The 13,211-nt window shown below is 41.1% G+C and overlaps 1 protein-coding gene across 15 annotated transcripts in view; it reads left to right on the top strand.

Annotated features, from left to right (window-relative positions):
* The window catches only part of TACC2 (transforming acidic coiled-coil containing protein 2), a 130,060-nt gene that overhangs the window by 14,127 nt on the left and 102,722 nt on the right, over positions 1-13,211 (top strand). For all 15 annotated transcript variants that reach the window (XM_032115822.1, XM_032115821.1, XM_032115831.1 and 12 more), the window contains exons 2-3: positions 772-849; positions 12,020-12,192. In XM_032115822.1, coding sequence (XP_031971713.1) covers positions 817-849; positions 12,020-12,192 — 206 coding nt within the window. In that variant the 5' untranslated portion in view covers positions 772-816. The remainder of the gene's footprint in view (positions 1-771; positions 850-12,019; positions 12,193-13,211) is intronic.

Below are 13,211 nucleotides of genomic sequence, written 5' to 3'. Positions count from 1 at the left end.
GCCTATAAGTGAATCTCTGGTGTGTACTTCTACTATTGAGTACCCTTTCCAAAAAAAATACAGAAATGAACAATGCCTGGGGAGACACTTAACTCTAGAACTGCTCAGAGGATTTTTTTGAAATTAAATAATTAGAGCTGAACTAGTATAAAACCAACAGTAATTATGGCAGGCAGATCCTGTTAAGTCTAAAGAATGTGTTTAGAACACAACACTGTAACAGAATAATGCCTAAGAAGAGCAGGGAACAATGCCAGTGATCAGGATAAAAAATCCATTTACTCTTTCTCTGAGTGCGTTTTTGAAACTTGTTTGTTTCAGTGACAGTCAGGTTTAATCCCTTGGTTCTGACAATGTGAGCAGGCAGCTCGGTCCAGGAATTTCAAGAAATAAAAGTGGTTTGATTACAGTTAAAACAACAAGGTTTTCCTCTGGGCTGTCCATCCCAAGTAACCTCGGCAAGGAAAATGTCTTTCTGCTCAAATGTCTTGGAATAATCCAGAAACAGAGTAACAGAGCTGAGTTTCAAGGACTGTCTTTCAGCATAAGTGGAACCAGTGTGGGGAAGACAGCAGAGAGACATTAGGAAATAAAAGCGTTCAGAGTTCTTTTCCCCAATTTATGCCTTAGAATCATTGTAAGGCTGAACGTCAGGAGGGGCAGCTGACACGGTGACTGAGATGACACCCCTCCAAAATTTCCAGGGGTTTTTGTTGTTTTATTTTAGTTTGGTTTTTCACAGCCCATTAAGAGCTTTCTCTTTTCTTCCAGTGATCTTTCTTTAATTGCTGTGTGATCCTGGACATCCGAGTCGAGATGGGCAATGAGAACAGCAGTGCAGAGAATGAGGTGAGTGTGGCAGGGCAATTGCTTTTCCTTCCCTCCTAGCCTAGAGCAAACCTTACAGAAATTGCTTCCACGGGCCACTTACCCCACATTTACCTTCTGCTCCCCGCTACACTCATATTTAAGTGTCATCAATGGTAATTGAAAGCAACTTTGTCTGGTTTTTTCCTTTGACAGTGACAGTGCTCCAAAGCATCAGGGCACAGCGCTGGCGGCTGTTCCCTGGGGGACAGGATCCCTGGGGAATCCCCGTGGGATGAGCAGGGCTGGCTCATCCCAGCATCCCAGCACCCCAGCCTGGGAGCAGGGCAGTGCCTGTGGTGGCCCCAGAGCCCTGGCACCCAGCAGCTCCTCCTTGCTCAGAAATGACCTTGCACTGTGTGTGTCCTGATCCCGGACTTTACGCCCGTGTTCCCAGGGTGTGTTGCTAATGCACGGTGGTGTTTGGTGGTTTATTTTTAGATTTTTGAAATGAAGGCAATGACATGCTATGGCTACTGGTGTACAATTACATTAGAAGTTACTATGCTGATACAAGTTGGAATAAAAGTTGTCATTCACTCATTTCAACAATTAAAACACCTGTATATATTTTATCCTCTCCTCTTCCATATGTTATGGTAGATGCTAAAATGGGTTAGGATTCATTTTGCTTCCACTTCAGGTCTCAGCAAACCTGCTGCACCTTGTGCATTGCAAAGTGGACCCTCTCAAGGCCATCAGAATTACAACTATTACAGACTTTTTCATAAATAATTTTTAGAAGAAAAATCTTCCACAGTTCTTGATTATTCTTACCAAGTTTTATTGTTAGCCCAGGATTTGGTCCCAACTTTTATCAAGGTTTGGGAACAGTAGAATATGTTAATTTCTATAACTAAGTTATGAGGATTTCTCTTCCATTGTGTACAGCTTCCACTCAGGAAGCTTTTGGAAGTCAAATATATTTGTTCAGGAGTCATCCTGAGGCTGAGAAGACTTTACTTTAAAACTACTGAATTTATTAAGAAATGTGGTAAAAAAAAAAGGAAATGAAGCTTCTGATCTCCTTTCCAGACTGTAAAAACCAAAACAAATGACACCTCTCCCCACTCCAACCCCTTCAAAAAAAACCGGCACCAAAAAACAACCAAACAACCAAAGCAAAACAAAATATGCTAAGAATCCAAATTATTTTAAAAAATACTATTAACAGAGAAATAACAAGAAGTAGCAATAAAATTTATATATTTTAATTTTCAGTCAGAAATTCCCCAATGCCAATAAAGCCATCCTTATACCACCAAGCCAAGGAGCACAGCAGGTAGTGGATGATGAAACTGGTTTGCATGGTTTGCAGTCGAAATGTTAGCACCAGGCTTGGCTGCTCTTTTTCTTCTGCATCTGCTTCTGGCTTTTGGGTTTTGTGACACTGACTGCTCATTTGCAAGGCAGCTACATTTAAGTTTTCAGCAAGTTGTAAAAAAAATCTGGTTTCTTTTAACTTTTTTTCTCTAGTAGCAATCTATGCTTTAGAGAAACACCCTGTACTTGACCCCCTTTGCTGGCTGCCTTTCCTTCCAACCCTAACACCATTGAAATAGCTCTGTTGGTGTTGTTCTTTCGCTCAGAACCAGTTGATCAGAGTTGTTTTTGTTTATGTGTTTATCAGAGAACACCATTGCACAGCTCATGCTCTCAGGGAGTCATTTGGAAGCCTCGCACATGGTTTGCATTAAAGCTGGGAGAGCCTGTGCTAAGTTTAGAACTCATTTAATGAGTAGAAAGATCTGTGGAATAAATGTGCTACTAGGAGGAATGCAGTAGACACTTAGAGAAAAAGTAAATACCCAATCTGTCTTGTAAAGACCAGCCTCTGAGGAGAATATCATCTAAATTTAGTGGAAATGGGCGAAGATGATGCTTGGGTAAAACAAGGCTGGGGCCAGCAGTATATTTAACAAAGTGATTTCACATATACAAACCATGTTCTGTTTTGCTGTAAAACACACAAAGTTCAAGCTGCTGAGAGATTTTAGGATTGTGCCCTGCCCTGTTACAGTGGCACACTTTGTTGGGCTTATGCTGAATGAAACATAAGCTGGTTTTGGGATGCACTTTCCTTGAAAAGTAAAATTCTCCGTGAAGAGGTCTTTAAATTGAAAAAGAAGCATTCTGGAAGAACAGATATTTTGATTTAGAACAGTTTGACGCTTGAGATCCAGCCTTTAGCAGGCAAAATACAGGTGAAGCAAGGGAGGTGTTCCTTAATGGGAAGCTGTGGAAAGTACTGCACTTTATGGAACTGCAGAAGGTCTCAGCTGTTGTGCTGCCCATGAAACAGATCTTTCTTAATCCAGCCAAATGAACAGGGTATCATGGAGGAATGACATTGTCTTCTTTTCCTTGACTTTTCTGGATGGCTAAATCTCCAAAAATCATCTACATGGCCTTAATAAAAGGAAAGCACTCATAGTTTCACAGAGGCTGATGTAACTGTGCACTTCCTTAGCCCTGCACCTCTGGATAGTCTGGGCTCCACCTAAGAAAGTCACACTTAGAAATGAGACCAATCTGAGCAGGACCAACAAATCTGCCACCTAAAAAGTCAGCAAGAGTGAGGCACATGCTCTGTGGGATGGAGAGTGATCCTAGACGTTGTCTCTGCAGCGCAGCTTCGTCCACGCTGCTCCAGGGGGTTGTGCAGAGAGCTCAGGGACAGCTCCCAACGTGACTGCACATTACAGGGTTATTATTGACTTCCCTGATTGTTTTTTATCTTGGGCTCCCATCTACTGGAATGCTGCCATTACCAGGGCATCTTTGCTCTCATTTTAAAGGGGTGGGTGGAGGATGTTAAAAACAGAAAGAGTTCATAATTGGAGGCATGAGCATAAAATTTTGTAAAGCTTGAATAGGCTGGGTTTTCTAATATGGAATACTTTTAACTCAGGTTTTTAATTCTTGCTATTCAGAGTTCTGAAGGGGAACACTGTCATATGCCACAGCCTTTCTCACAAGTACAGAAAAATAAAAGTTACCAAGTACTTGTACAGCTCTTTGAAGGTGAAAACTGCTGCTGAATTGAAGTTCTAGCAATGCATCTTTTGCCCCAGAGTTGGAGAGGGGATTTCAAAGTCAAGTTACATAGAAGTTATTTCAACATATTTTGCTTTATCCTTTCTTCTTCTTCTTTTCTGAATAAGCAAAAAAGCAAACAAATCTGGTTATTCCACACGTCTGTAATCGTTCATTTCTCTTTAAACATACATCTTAATGTGTGGTTATCCTTTTGTCCCTGTTTTCTGCTGTGAAATGTGTAAGACAGGCAACACTTGCCAGATGGGCCACAACTTCTCCAGGGTCTGGTGGTTGTCTGAAGTGTCATGTTGTGATCCTGCTCAGATTTCTCCATTTGTTTCCTACAAACAAATCTGACTGCTGAGCATCCTGCAGTTAATATTCTGCATTATTACTTTTCCCATCTTTCAACTTATTTCAGTCTCTCTGAACTGATGGCTCTTGTTGATTGCCATGGTTCTCCCTTCAGATCCCGGTGTTACAGGGATCAGCAGAGGACGTGCTGGGCTCATCAGCAGCACTGTCCCGGCATTCCGCCTCCATTCCCTCAGATGAGAACTGGGCAAATCCCTCTGAGCTCTGGGGCTCACACCGGGTGTTTACATACTTTTTGAATAGTGCAAGAACATCTGTATACATTCCATTGTTAGTGTTCAGCTGGGAACAAAAATGCATTCCCAGTTTTCTGCACGGTAGTTTTGCCTACAGCATTTTAATGCGATTCACTGTTACCCTACACGGGCTCTTCTCAGTTGTGTCCACTGGCATTCACAACTTTTACTCCCGGAATTACAACTCCCTTTCACTTTCCTTCCATTTCATCCAGTGCACATCAGGATGTCTCTGTCAGTTGGCTACAGTCCATTCCTGATGCTCACAAAGTCCTAGCATATCTCCAATCACCACATTCATTAACTCTTACTTCCAGTGATAATTACTGCTGGTCCAATATTCTATGGTAAATAATGTCAAGTATTTCTTTGAGTTTACTCAAAAAGAACATTGTGTGTTTTCAGAGAATTATATGTCCTTTTATGCAAATGCAGCAAATTCTGGGTCACTCCTCACTGCAATGAATAATTATTATTCACATTATTATTTACATCTTTACTGTGAGTGAAGGAGAGGGGATGAAAGAAGAAGATGCAAAGTTGTGGCAGAGTTCTTAATTTGAAAGTATAGTGAAAAGGAAGTTGGAAGACTGGTCCTTCTCTTCTGTATTAATGGTTAAAGCTTCCTTCACAACTGTAAAGCCGTCATCATTTCTCATGGGACATGCGACTTTATGGGTAGAGATGAAAAGGAAAAATATTTTATTTTATAAAGTTCCTCTGTAATTATTTACTACATTTCTCCATTTAAGAAATAGTGTGAAAATGTTGGACCTGCATTTTCCACAGCTATGAAATTACTGGGCAGGCAAACACTGTTGACTGGGAAGCATGCCAGAGTTTGGGACTCAATTTGGAGATTATTTTCGTAATAGTACTTTATTTGAACCTAACAGCTTCTTCTCAAGTCATTTATTGTCAGGCTGCTGAGGACCACTCAGCAGAAAGCTGCTTTAGCTAAAACTAGAGTGACTGAAAATTGCGAGTTATGGGATGAAGATTTGCTTCCCAAGATCATCACCTTTAGCCTCTCTCTCACCATGTCTCATACACACCTCCCATCCTTAAGAAAATAATACAGGCCTTCACCAACATCAGGAAAGGGACAAAGGAAAACTACTGCAGCCAGAGTAGTGAAAATGCAAAGATAAGTGTGAATTTTCCTTTGCTTGCTGACCACAGATCACTTTAAACGTGTGGAAGGATGAAGTTAACAAGAGCCATGAAGGAGTTACACAGCCAAGCTTCATTTAGTCAGTGCATATTCCTCCAATATAGCAAGGCTTCCTAGGTTGTTGAGAAGACACCCATGTTGGCATTCCAAGAATCTAAAGACAAACAATTTGGTGCCCTCAGTGGACTGGAAGAGTCATAAAAACAAGCACTGAAGCCTGAAGGTTTGAATTGTTCCTGTTGTGGCTGAGAGGAGGTTGTGTATTCTGGGAAAAAAGTTAAATCAAGGATGAGATGGTGACTATAAATATATAGGTATACACACACCCCCCTACACATACCAGTGGTTTTTTTTGTGCTCACAGCCAGAGCCATTTCAGTAGGTGTTTCTCAGGAGGAAAAGCAGCCTTTTATCTCTAAGAGAAGGTTGTAGGTATGAAAAATCAAAAGCTGTAGTCAGAATTTTTCAAATACCACTGTTACCATATCACAGTTTTCTTTGCTTTTTCTATTTGTGAGAAGCAAATTAAATTAAATGAGAAGCAAATGCCAATTTTTGCATTCCTGCCCCTTTGAGGGTTTTAATTAGACTAGGTATGAACTAAAAATTCTACTCCCGTGAGAGACAAATAAACCACGCCAGGAGCAATAGCAAATGACAGCATTACTGATTAGAGAAAAAATCTACTGTAATTGCAAAATTCTATACAGAGACTCCCTTAAGGATAGAGTCTGCTCTTCCTATCTGATCATATCTGATCATAATTACATCCAATTGATTAAGTAGTCATGATGTTTGGCAAGAAAAACAAGAAGTGGTCAGGACAGGCATCCTCTCCAAACTGCTGTACCCCAGCCACTCTCAAAAAGGGGTAGTAATGCACCTGTGGTTTGCTAAAATCACATTTAGCTCCCTTGCAAGGTGATAAAACTGAGTTTTAGTGTAATTCTTCAGATCTAAAGTGTCACGTGGAGTTCAAGCTTGGCTCAATATACTTGTTACTTTCCTGTGATGGATCACTGGTTTTGCTGACCAGAGTTTGCTGATTTGATTGCAAAGTTCCAGTTGTTAAAGCAATATCCACTCACTGTCTACTTATTTATTTTGGTACCATTTCTCCAAACAAGGAAGAGACAAGGACTCTCCAAAAATATGAAGTTTTAGAACTCTAACTTACTACTTGGTTACTGTTCCTGCAGAACAACAACAAAAGCCAGAAGAGTGAAAAGGTGACTCCAAAAAAAACCTGTTCTGTCTTAAAATATTTCAAGAGCCATGTAAAAACCCTGATTTCCCAACCATGTGAACAACCTCTAGCAGGCAGACTTTTTAAAAAAAAAAACTATTAACCCCCCGCCCCAGCTTGTAATGGAAGACATGGAGAAAAAGGAAAGGCAATTTCTGGTTTATTGATTGAGATTTGCAAAGGCTTGCTCCAGCTTCCCCTCCACTAAACCAGAGGGAGTTAGTGGGAATGGAAATCTAATGTAACTCTTCGAAGATTACTCTGAGCACTCAGAGCTCTGGCATGTTCCAGCAACTGCTATAAAAGGACGAGCTTAATGGAGGAATGTGGCAGAGGGCAGATGGAAGAGGAAGCAACTTTTAGTGAGGGAAAGGAGGAAGGGGAGCCAAAGCAAGTTCACCTATTTGAGGGGTTGAGTGGGAATGCCGGGTGCTGGAGGCAGAGCTTGTTGTGCTCTTGACCTGGTGCTGTGCTGGGAGACTCGAGGCTTTGGGGTGGCTGGAACACAAGGCTGTGGCTGTGCCTCATGGCTTTGAACTGGGAGAGTCAGGGTTTTGGGAGCTGGGCTCTCCACAGGCTCCCAGGCAGCATTAGAGGAATTTCTTTCTGGTATGATAACTTCAGTGCAGCAGTGCACAGAATACTTTTGGCTACAGTGTTAATGAAGTTCTCTTTCTTTTTTCATTTTTTCCAGCATCCTGTTCAAAGTCATTGGGAAAATAAAGTGATCCTGTAGATTTACTTTGTGTTCTTGTTACTGCAGTGCTTCTGGAAGGGTTTAATGCAAATTACAATGCATATTTCAGGAGAATCAATTGTATTTGTTTAAATATTCTGCTGCCTTAAAGGGGAAAAAAAGTATGGGCTGTTTTCCTCCTGATGTTTGTACACTCTCTGAGACAAACCTGTTTTTTTTGTTGTTGGGTTTTTTAAATTATCTTAGACTTAAAAATGCTGAGAACCTCTGTGTTCTGGTTTTTATTATAATTATTTAGGTCTTTCAGTTAACTAACTCTTTGTAATGAGAATCCTTTTCAAACAGGAGTATGGTACACTGGAAACAAATACAGAACAAATTTAGCTGCAAGCTTCTGTAGTCAATCACTTCAGAGGCTGCATGTATTGAAACTCAAAAGTAATTTATTTAACTGCAGCTTTCTGATGATACTTGTGAACAAACCATAGTCTTCCTAATTGTTTTCACACATGTTAATTAAAAACATAAAAAAACACGTTTTGCAAAGCTAGTTCAGCACCTGATTTGCATAACTAGGCTAAATTTAAAAAATTTAATCGAAAAATTGAATTATGTTTTTCTGCTGTCTGGCTTAGAGTCACAAAGCATGTTCTTTTGTGATGATTACATGAATACATTAAATGTAGAAACCCAATATATAAAGATTTTCTGCATCTTGGCATATTAGTAGTTCATTTTACATGTAAATATCTACATTAAGATTTATTTTAGATTATTTGCTAAATTACTCTTCTGAGCTTCTTTTGAACACGTCTGCTTTTGCCTTACGAGGTAACAGGGGAATTTTGCTTTTTGATCAAACACCTGACAGCCTAGAAAGAAAGCAAAAGTGTCCACAGTTCAAACTCCTCTCTGCTCCAACAGAGCCTGTGCTGCTAAGATTGTTTTAATACGTGTTAAATTTGGTAATGAACTGGAAAAACAATAGTCAGATTTTTCTGTGGCCAGTGTCAGTCACTTACGGGCTGAACTATAACTTCTTAAACATTAGTTCCCTGAAACCACAGAACTACTTAAAACCAAAAAAAGTCAAAATCAATCAAGCCAACAAAAAAACCCACCAGTGCCCTGACCCCAAACAACCTACAGAAAATGTTAAGTGTAGCCTTCAAATGTGTGCACATAAATGACGTGGTTTGTTGTGATCTTCCTCTCTTCTGAATCTGCCCCTCCCGGTGCTTTTGTTTGGATATTAAGTCCAAATTTTGGTGTAACAGCTGATAAAATCAGGGATGTGGGACCTTCTCTGTGTCTTAATAGGGAAACACCCTAATTCTGATGAGGTGGGGTGTTCAGGTATAGCAGGCACATAAATGTCTACATCCTGCAGTTCACTTGTGAGTTCTGGAGATGAGCAGCAACAGCAAACTTCTACCAAAATTATTCTGGCCCCAGAGCATTCTGTGACTCAGGGAGTCAATGACAAATTATCCTGACTCCATGTTAAGGTTCAGAGGGTCCTCAAACAGCTGTACTGCTGCTTGGAGGTCTCCTCACATTTGTTAGTGCTCTTTAAGCCTCGGTAGCAATGAGCTATTGTGTTTGTGATGTGACAGGCTGGTGGGGAGTGTTTCCTTCTGTGCCACAAATGAGCCCACAGGGAGGTTAGCCCCTGGTTATCACATGGTTCATGGGATTTGTGACTCTGGATGACAATCCAAAGGATCCTCGTTCTCCGCAAAGGAAGTTTGTGTGCAGGAGGCATCCCCATCGTGCTGTGGCTGCAAAAGTGGGATGGCTGCAGGTCAGCAGAACCGAGCATTGTAACCTAAAGGAGCCTTTTGGGTTAAGTGGCTGATCTTGTGAAGGAGAGACTAATGAGAAGCAATGTGTGGCTACCGAGACTGCTCTGTGTAAATAAGTTAATGACTTAATTGCTGTGTATTTTCTGCTCTGGAACATGACAGAGGCTTTAGGAGGAGACAAAACATGAGGCTCTTCATCATCTCAGGGGAGATGTGAGGTGTTCATCCCGGCCTGGCACCCAAAGCAGCTGAAGAAAATTTGAGAAGGTAGCAGAAGAAAGGAGGAAAAACAAATAATTAGTTCTCACTGCACTTGCTGGCTGCTGGAGGCATCTGGACAGTTTTATAAATTGGCCTAATTTCTTGGGAGAGGAGAGGAGAGGAGAGGAGAGGAGAGGAGAGGAGAGGAGAGGAGAGGAGAGGAGAGGAGAGGAGAGGAGAGGAGAGGAGAGAGGAAAGGAAAGGGAAAGGGAAAGGGAAAGGGAAAGGGAAAGGGAAAGGGAAAGGGAAAGGGAAAGGATGTCATTTCTCTCTGCAAGGGGCCTGAAAATTATTTTTTAATTTGGCTGCTACTGTGAGGCATTTGTTTGTGGCCCAGCTCTGGGTCTGACCCACTGTACCTCTCAAGATAAGACATGATACATGGACTAGGTAAGAGCAGGGCATGTGTCTGCCTCACCTGGCTTGGTGGGAGTTTACCCACTCACTGATGGGGGGTTTTTCCTGGTAATTAATTTAATAACACATTTTTTCACAGCTCTTTCTCTCTGCATGCTGAAATAAAGTCTCCATGCAGATTTCTCTTGCAAACAAAAGCAGGGCTGCCCAAAACACTGCATCAAAAGCAAAACAGAGCCCTGTAAGCTAACTCAGCTCTATTTTTTTTTTTTCCCCTGGATGGAAGAAACAAATTTCTTTGTATAATTCTTGATGTTTTCGTATTTTTTTGCCATATACTCTGGGTTTGCAGCCAACATATATGCTTAGATAAATATTCTAAATGCCAGATGTCAGCACATGCTGGGTAAGTGCTTCACAGTCATGAAACCAAGAGCCCTTGGTCTCTCCCAGCGGAAAGTGGGGAGATAAAGGAGACTCCTGCAAACAAAGCTGTAGTGAAGGGATTCCTCCAGGGAAAGGCAAAGGATGTGAGAGTTAATCAAATTTGTCTTAAGTATAAAGGAAGTCTTTTTGTATTTTCAGTATGCCCTGACCTTTTCAATCGCTCATTACACGGGCTTTGCTCGTCCGCTGGGTGTCTCATTCCTGGCTCTGAGCTCGAGAAGCTTTTGTCTGTGTGGGAGCACACCGTGTTCACACAGAGCAGTGTAATTCTCTGAACAACAGCTCTCCGCTCTCTCTACGGCTGGAATAAAATAAACATTAAAATTGAGTGCAAAAAAACGCAAGAAATGAGTTGGAATTGTGCACTGTGCTTTTAATCTCTCTGGTGTCACCCTGCAGTAGTTCTGCCATCAGTAATACACTTATGTGTCCTTAGGTTGAGTGTGCCTTAGGCTTTTCACAGCTACAATTAAGAATTAAAACAACAGTGATTTTATGTTAAGGGTGATTTGATGAAGCAGCTTTCCTTCTTTTTAACTATTGCTTGATGTGCCACAGGATTTGAAAAAGGCCTTCATTTAGACTTTTTTGCTTTTCACTTGATTGTTTCTCTCCATTACTCCAGTTCTTTTGCTATGCTCCAAGAACAACCTCAGCTACTGTTCAGAGCAGCCCTTTCCAGCTCTTCTTCACCTTTTAAGGATGCTTCTTCAAAAAAAAAAATCAGTAGGAAGGTGCCACTACCTGTTGTAACCCTGGTGCTTGCACAGGCCTCTCTTCCTCCTTGCAGCAAAACCAATAGTTTGCAATAAAAACAAAACAAAAAAATCCACTCATGTAAAGGCATATCTCCATGGATGAAGATCCCAGGTAATTATTTGCCTTTGAGAAGAGGTGATGCAGCATAGCCACAGTTCTGTAATAGTATTTCTAGCTGTCACTACAGAAACTCCAGCATTTCCTGTAGCTGTTATCAGAGAAGGACAGCCTGGTGAAGGATCAAGCCCTCTGTTTCAGTTCAGAGGCATTCTGAGCTCTGTTGAAGTGGGAGGGAAGGAATCTGGACTTGGATTCAAGTGCTGGGTCTTGAATGACGTTGGCTTAACTCTAACTTAACTCCAAATATACTGCTAATATTATGAATGTCCAAGTTTATAGCCTGTTTCCATCCTCTCTCATTTTAAACTTGCTTAGCAAGGAAGCATTTGCCAGGCTTGGAAAAAGAGAAGATGATACCCTCCTTGGGTCAGTAAAGGCCCTGGCTGCTTTAGAACAATTGCTGCATTCTTCTCTCCCTCTTCTCTTCCTAGCATTTATTTTTGGCTCAACCACTTCCTTCTGCTTTTCTGCTGTTAGGAAAGTAAATGGCTTGGCTTTAGAACCTACAAGTTCCATCAAAGTAGTGAAAGCCACCGCAGAGGTTGTCTGGTAGTAGGCAGAACAAAACCCCTTAAGCTTATGTGTTCTCCAAAATAGAAGCACTATTTAAATTGTTCTCTTTTTTTTTTGTTCTAGAACACTCCACAAGATCCAGAATTAGGCCAACCTCCTGGTAATGGCCACAATTTAAAAAGGAGCCCCCAGAAAAACAGCCCAGAAAAGTCTGGAGGTCAGAACATCTCAGATCCTCTTGCTGCTGCTGTGCCACTGGCTGACAGCTTATCCCCATCTAGTCCAGGACCTACAAGGTGAGACAAGAAGCTTCTTCCTGTGAATAGCCCTGATGCTGTTGTTGGTTCTATTCATGTGTAACTGATTTTTCAAGATCTGTCATCCTGATGGATGATGACAATGACAATGATGATGATGATGATGCAGTCCTCAAAATAACCTGACACCACCAGACCACTCACTCTTCACCAAACTGACTTTCTTGCCTTACTGCATAACTCTAAACCAGGCTCCAGCTGTTGTAATAACCCTTGACCCAAACCTTCTATGCTTTTTGCTTGCACTAATAAATTCTCATCTGAGACAGAGCAACATTGAAGAGTCTTTAACTTTTGGTCAGCCCTGAAGCGCTCAGGCAGCTGGATCATAGTGGGTTCCTTCCAATATCCTATCCTATCCTATCCTATCCTATCCTATTCTATTCTATTCTATTCTATTCTATTCTATTCCAATCTAGTCTATTTTAAAATTATTGACATTAGGCAACAGTCTGTGGCAGTTGAAGTCCATTTAGGTATTAAATAAGATCATCATTGACCACACTGGGGACATTTCAGGGAAGTTCAGACACATGACATAATCTAAAAAGGATTTACTAAAAAAGAGCAGCTTGTTTTCCAGAAGGGACAGTTTGGCTGTGCTGTGGAGCTCTTACATTTCAGTACTCATACAGGAGGACATTTGCTATTAATTCTATCTCTTCTGACTGTCACTAGCACATCTTAATTATCTGCTGAAAATAATAGAGTCTGAGCAAGACTAAGACTGCTAAGTCAGTTTACAATGATAAAGGTATTTAGGCATGAAGTTTAAAGAGATAAAAGGTTGTACTTCTCTCCTAGACACGCATGGCTTGTGTAACCCAGCATCACTCTACTGTTGAGCACCAGGTCTATACATGAAACAGCTTTTTCTTGGATGAATTTCTCCTGTCTTTGAGTGCCTCTAATGAGGGAATCCATAGACACCATTCCCAGTAGCTAGAAAAAAAATCAATTTTTGGAGTAATGATGTAAAATTGGACAGGATGAAGTTT

Source organism: Corvus moneduloides, chromosome 8, assembly GCF_009650955.1.
Source record: "Corvus moneduloides isolate bCorMon1 chromosome 8, bCorMon1.pri, whole genome shotgun sequence".
NCBI lineage: Eukaryota > Metazoa > Chordata > Aves > Passeriformes > Corvidae > Corvus > Corvus moneduloides.
The sequence above is the reverse complement of the archived record's forward strand: the minus strand, read 5'-3'. Positions and strand labels throughout refer to the sequence as shown.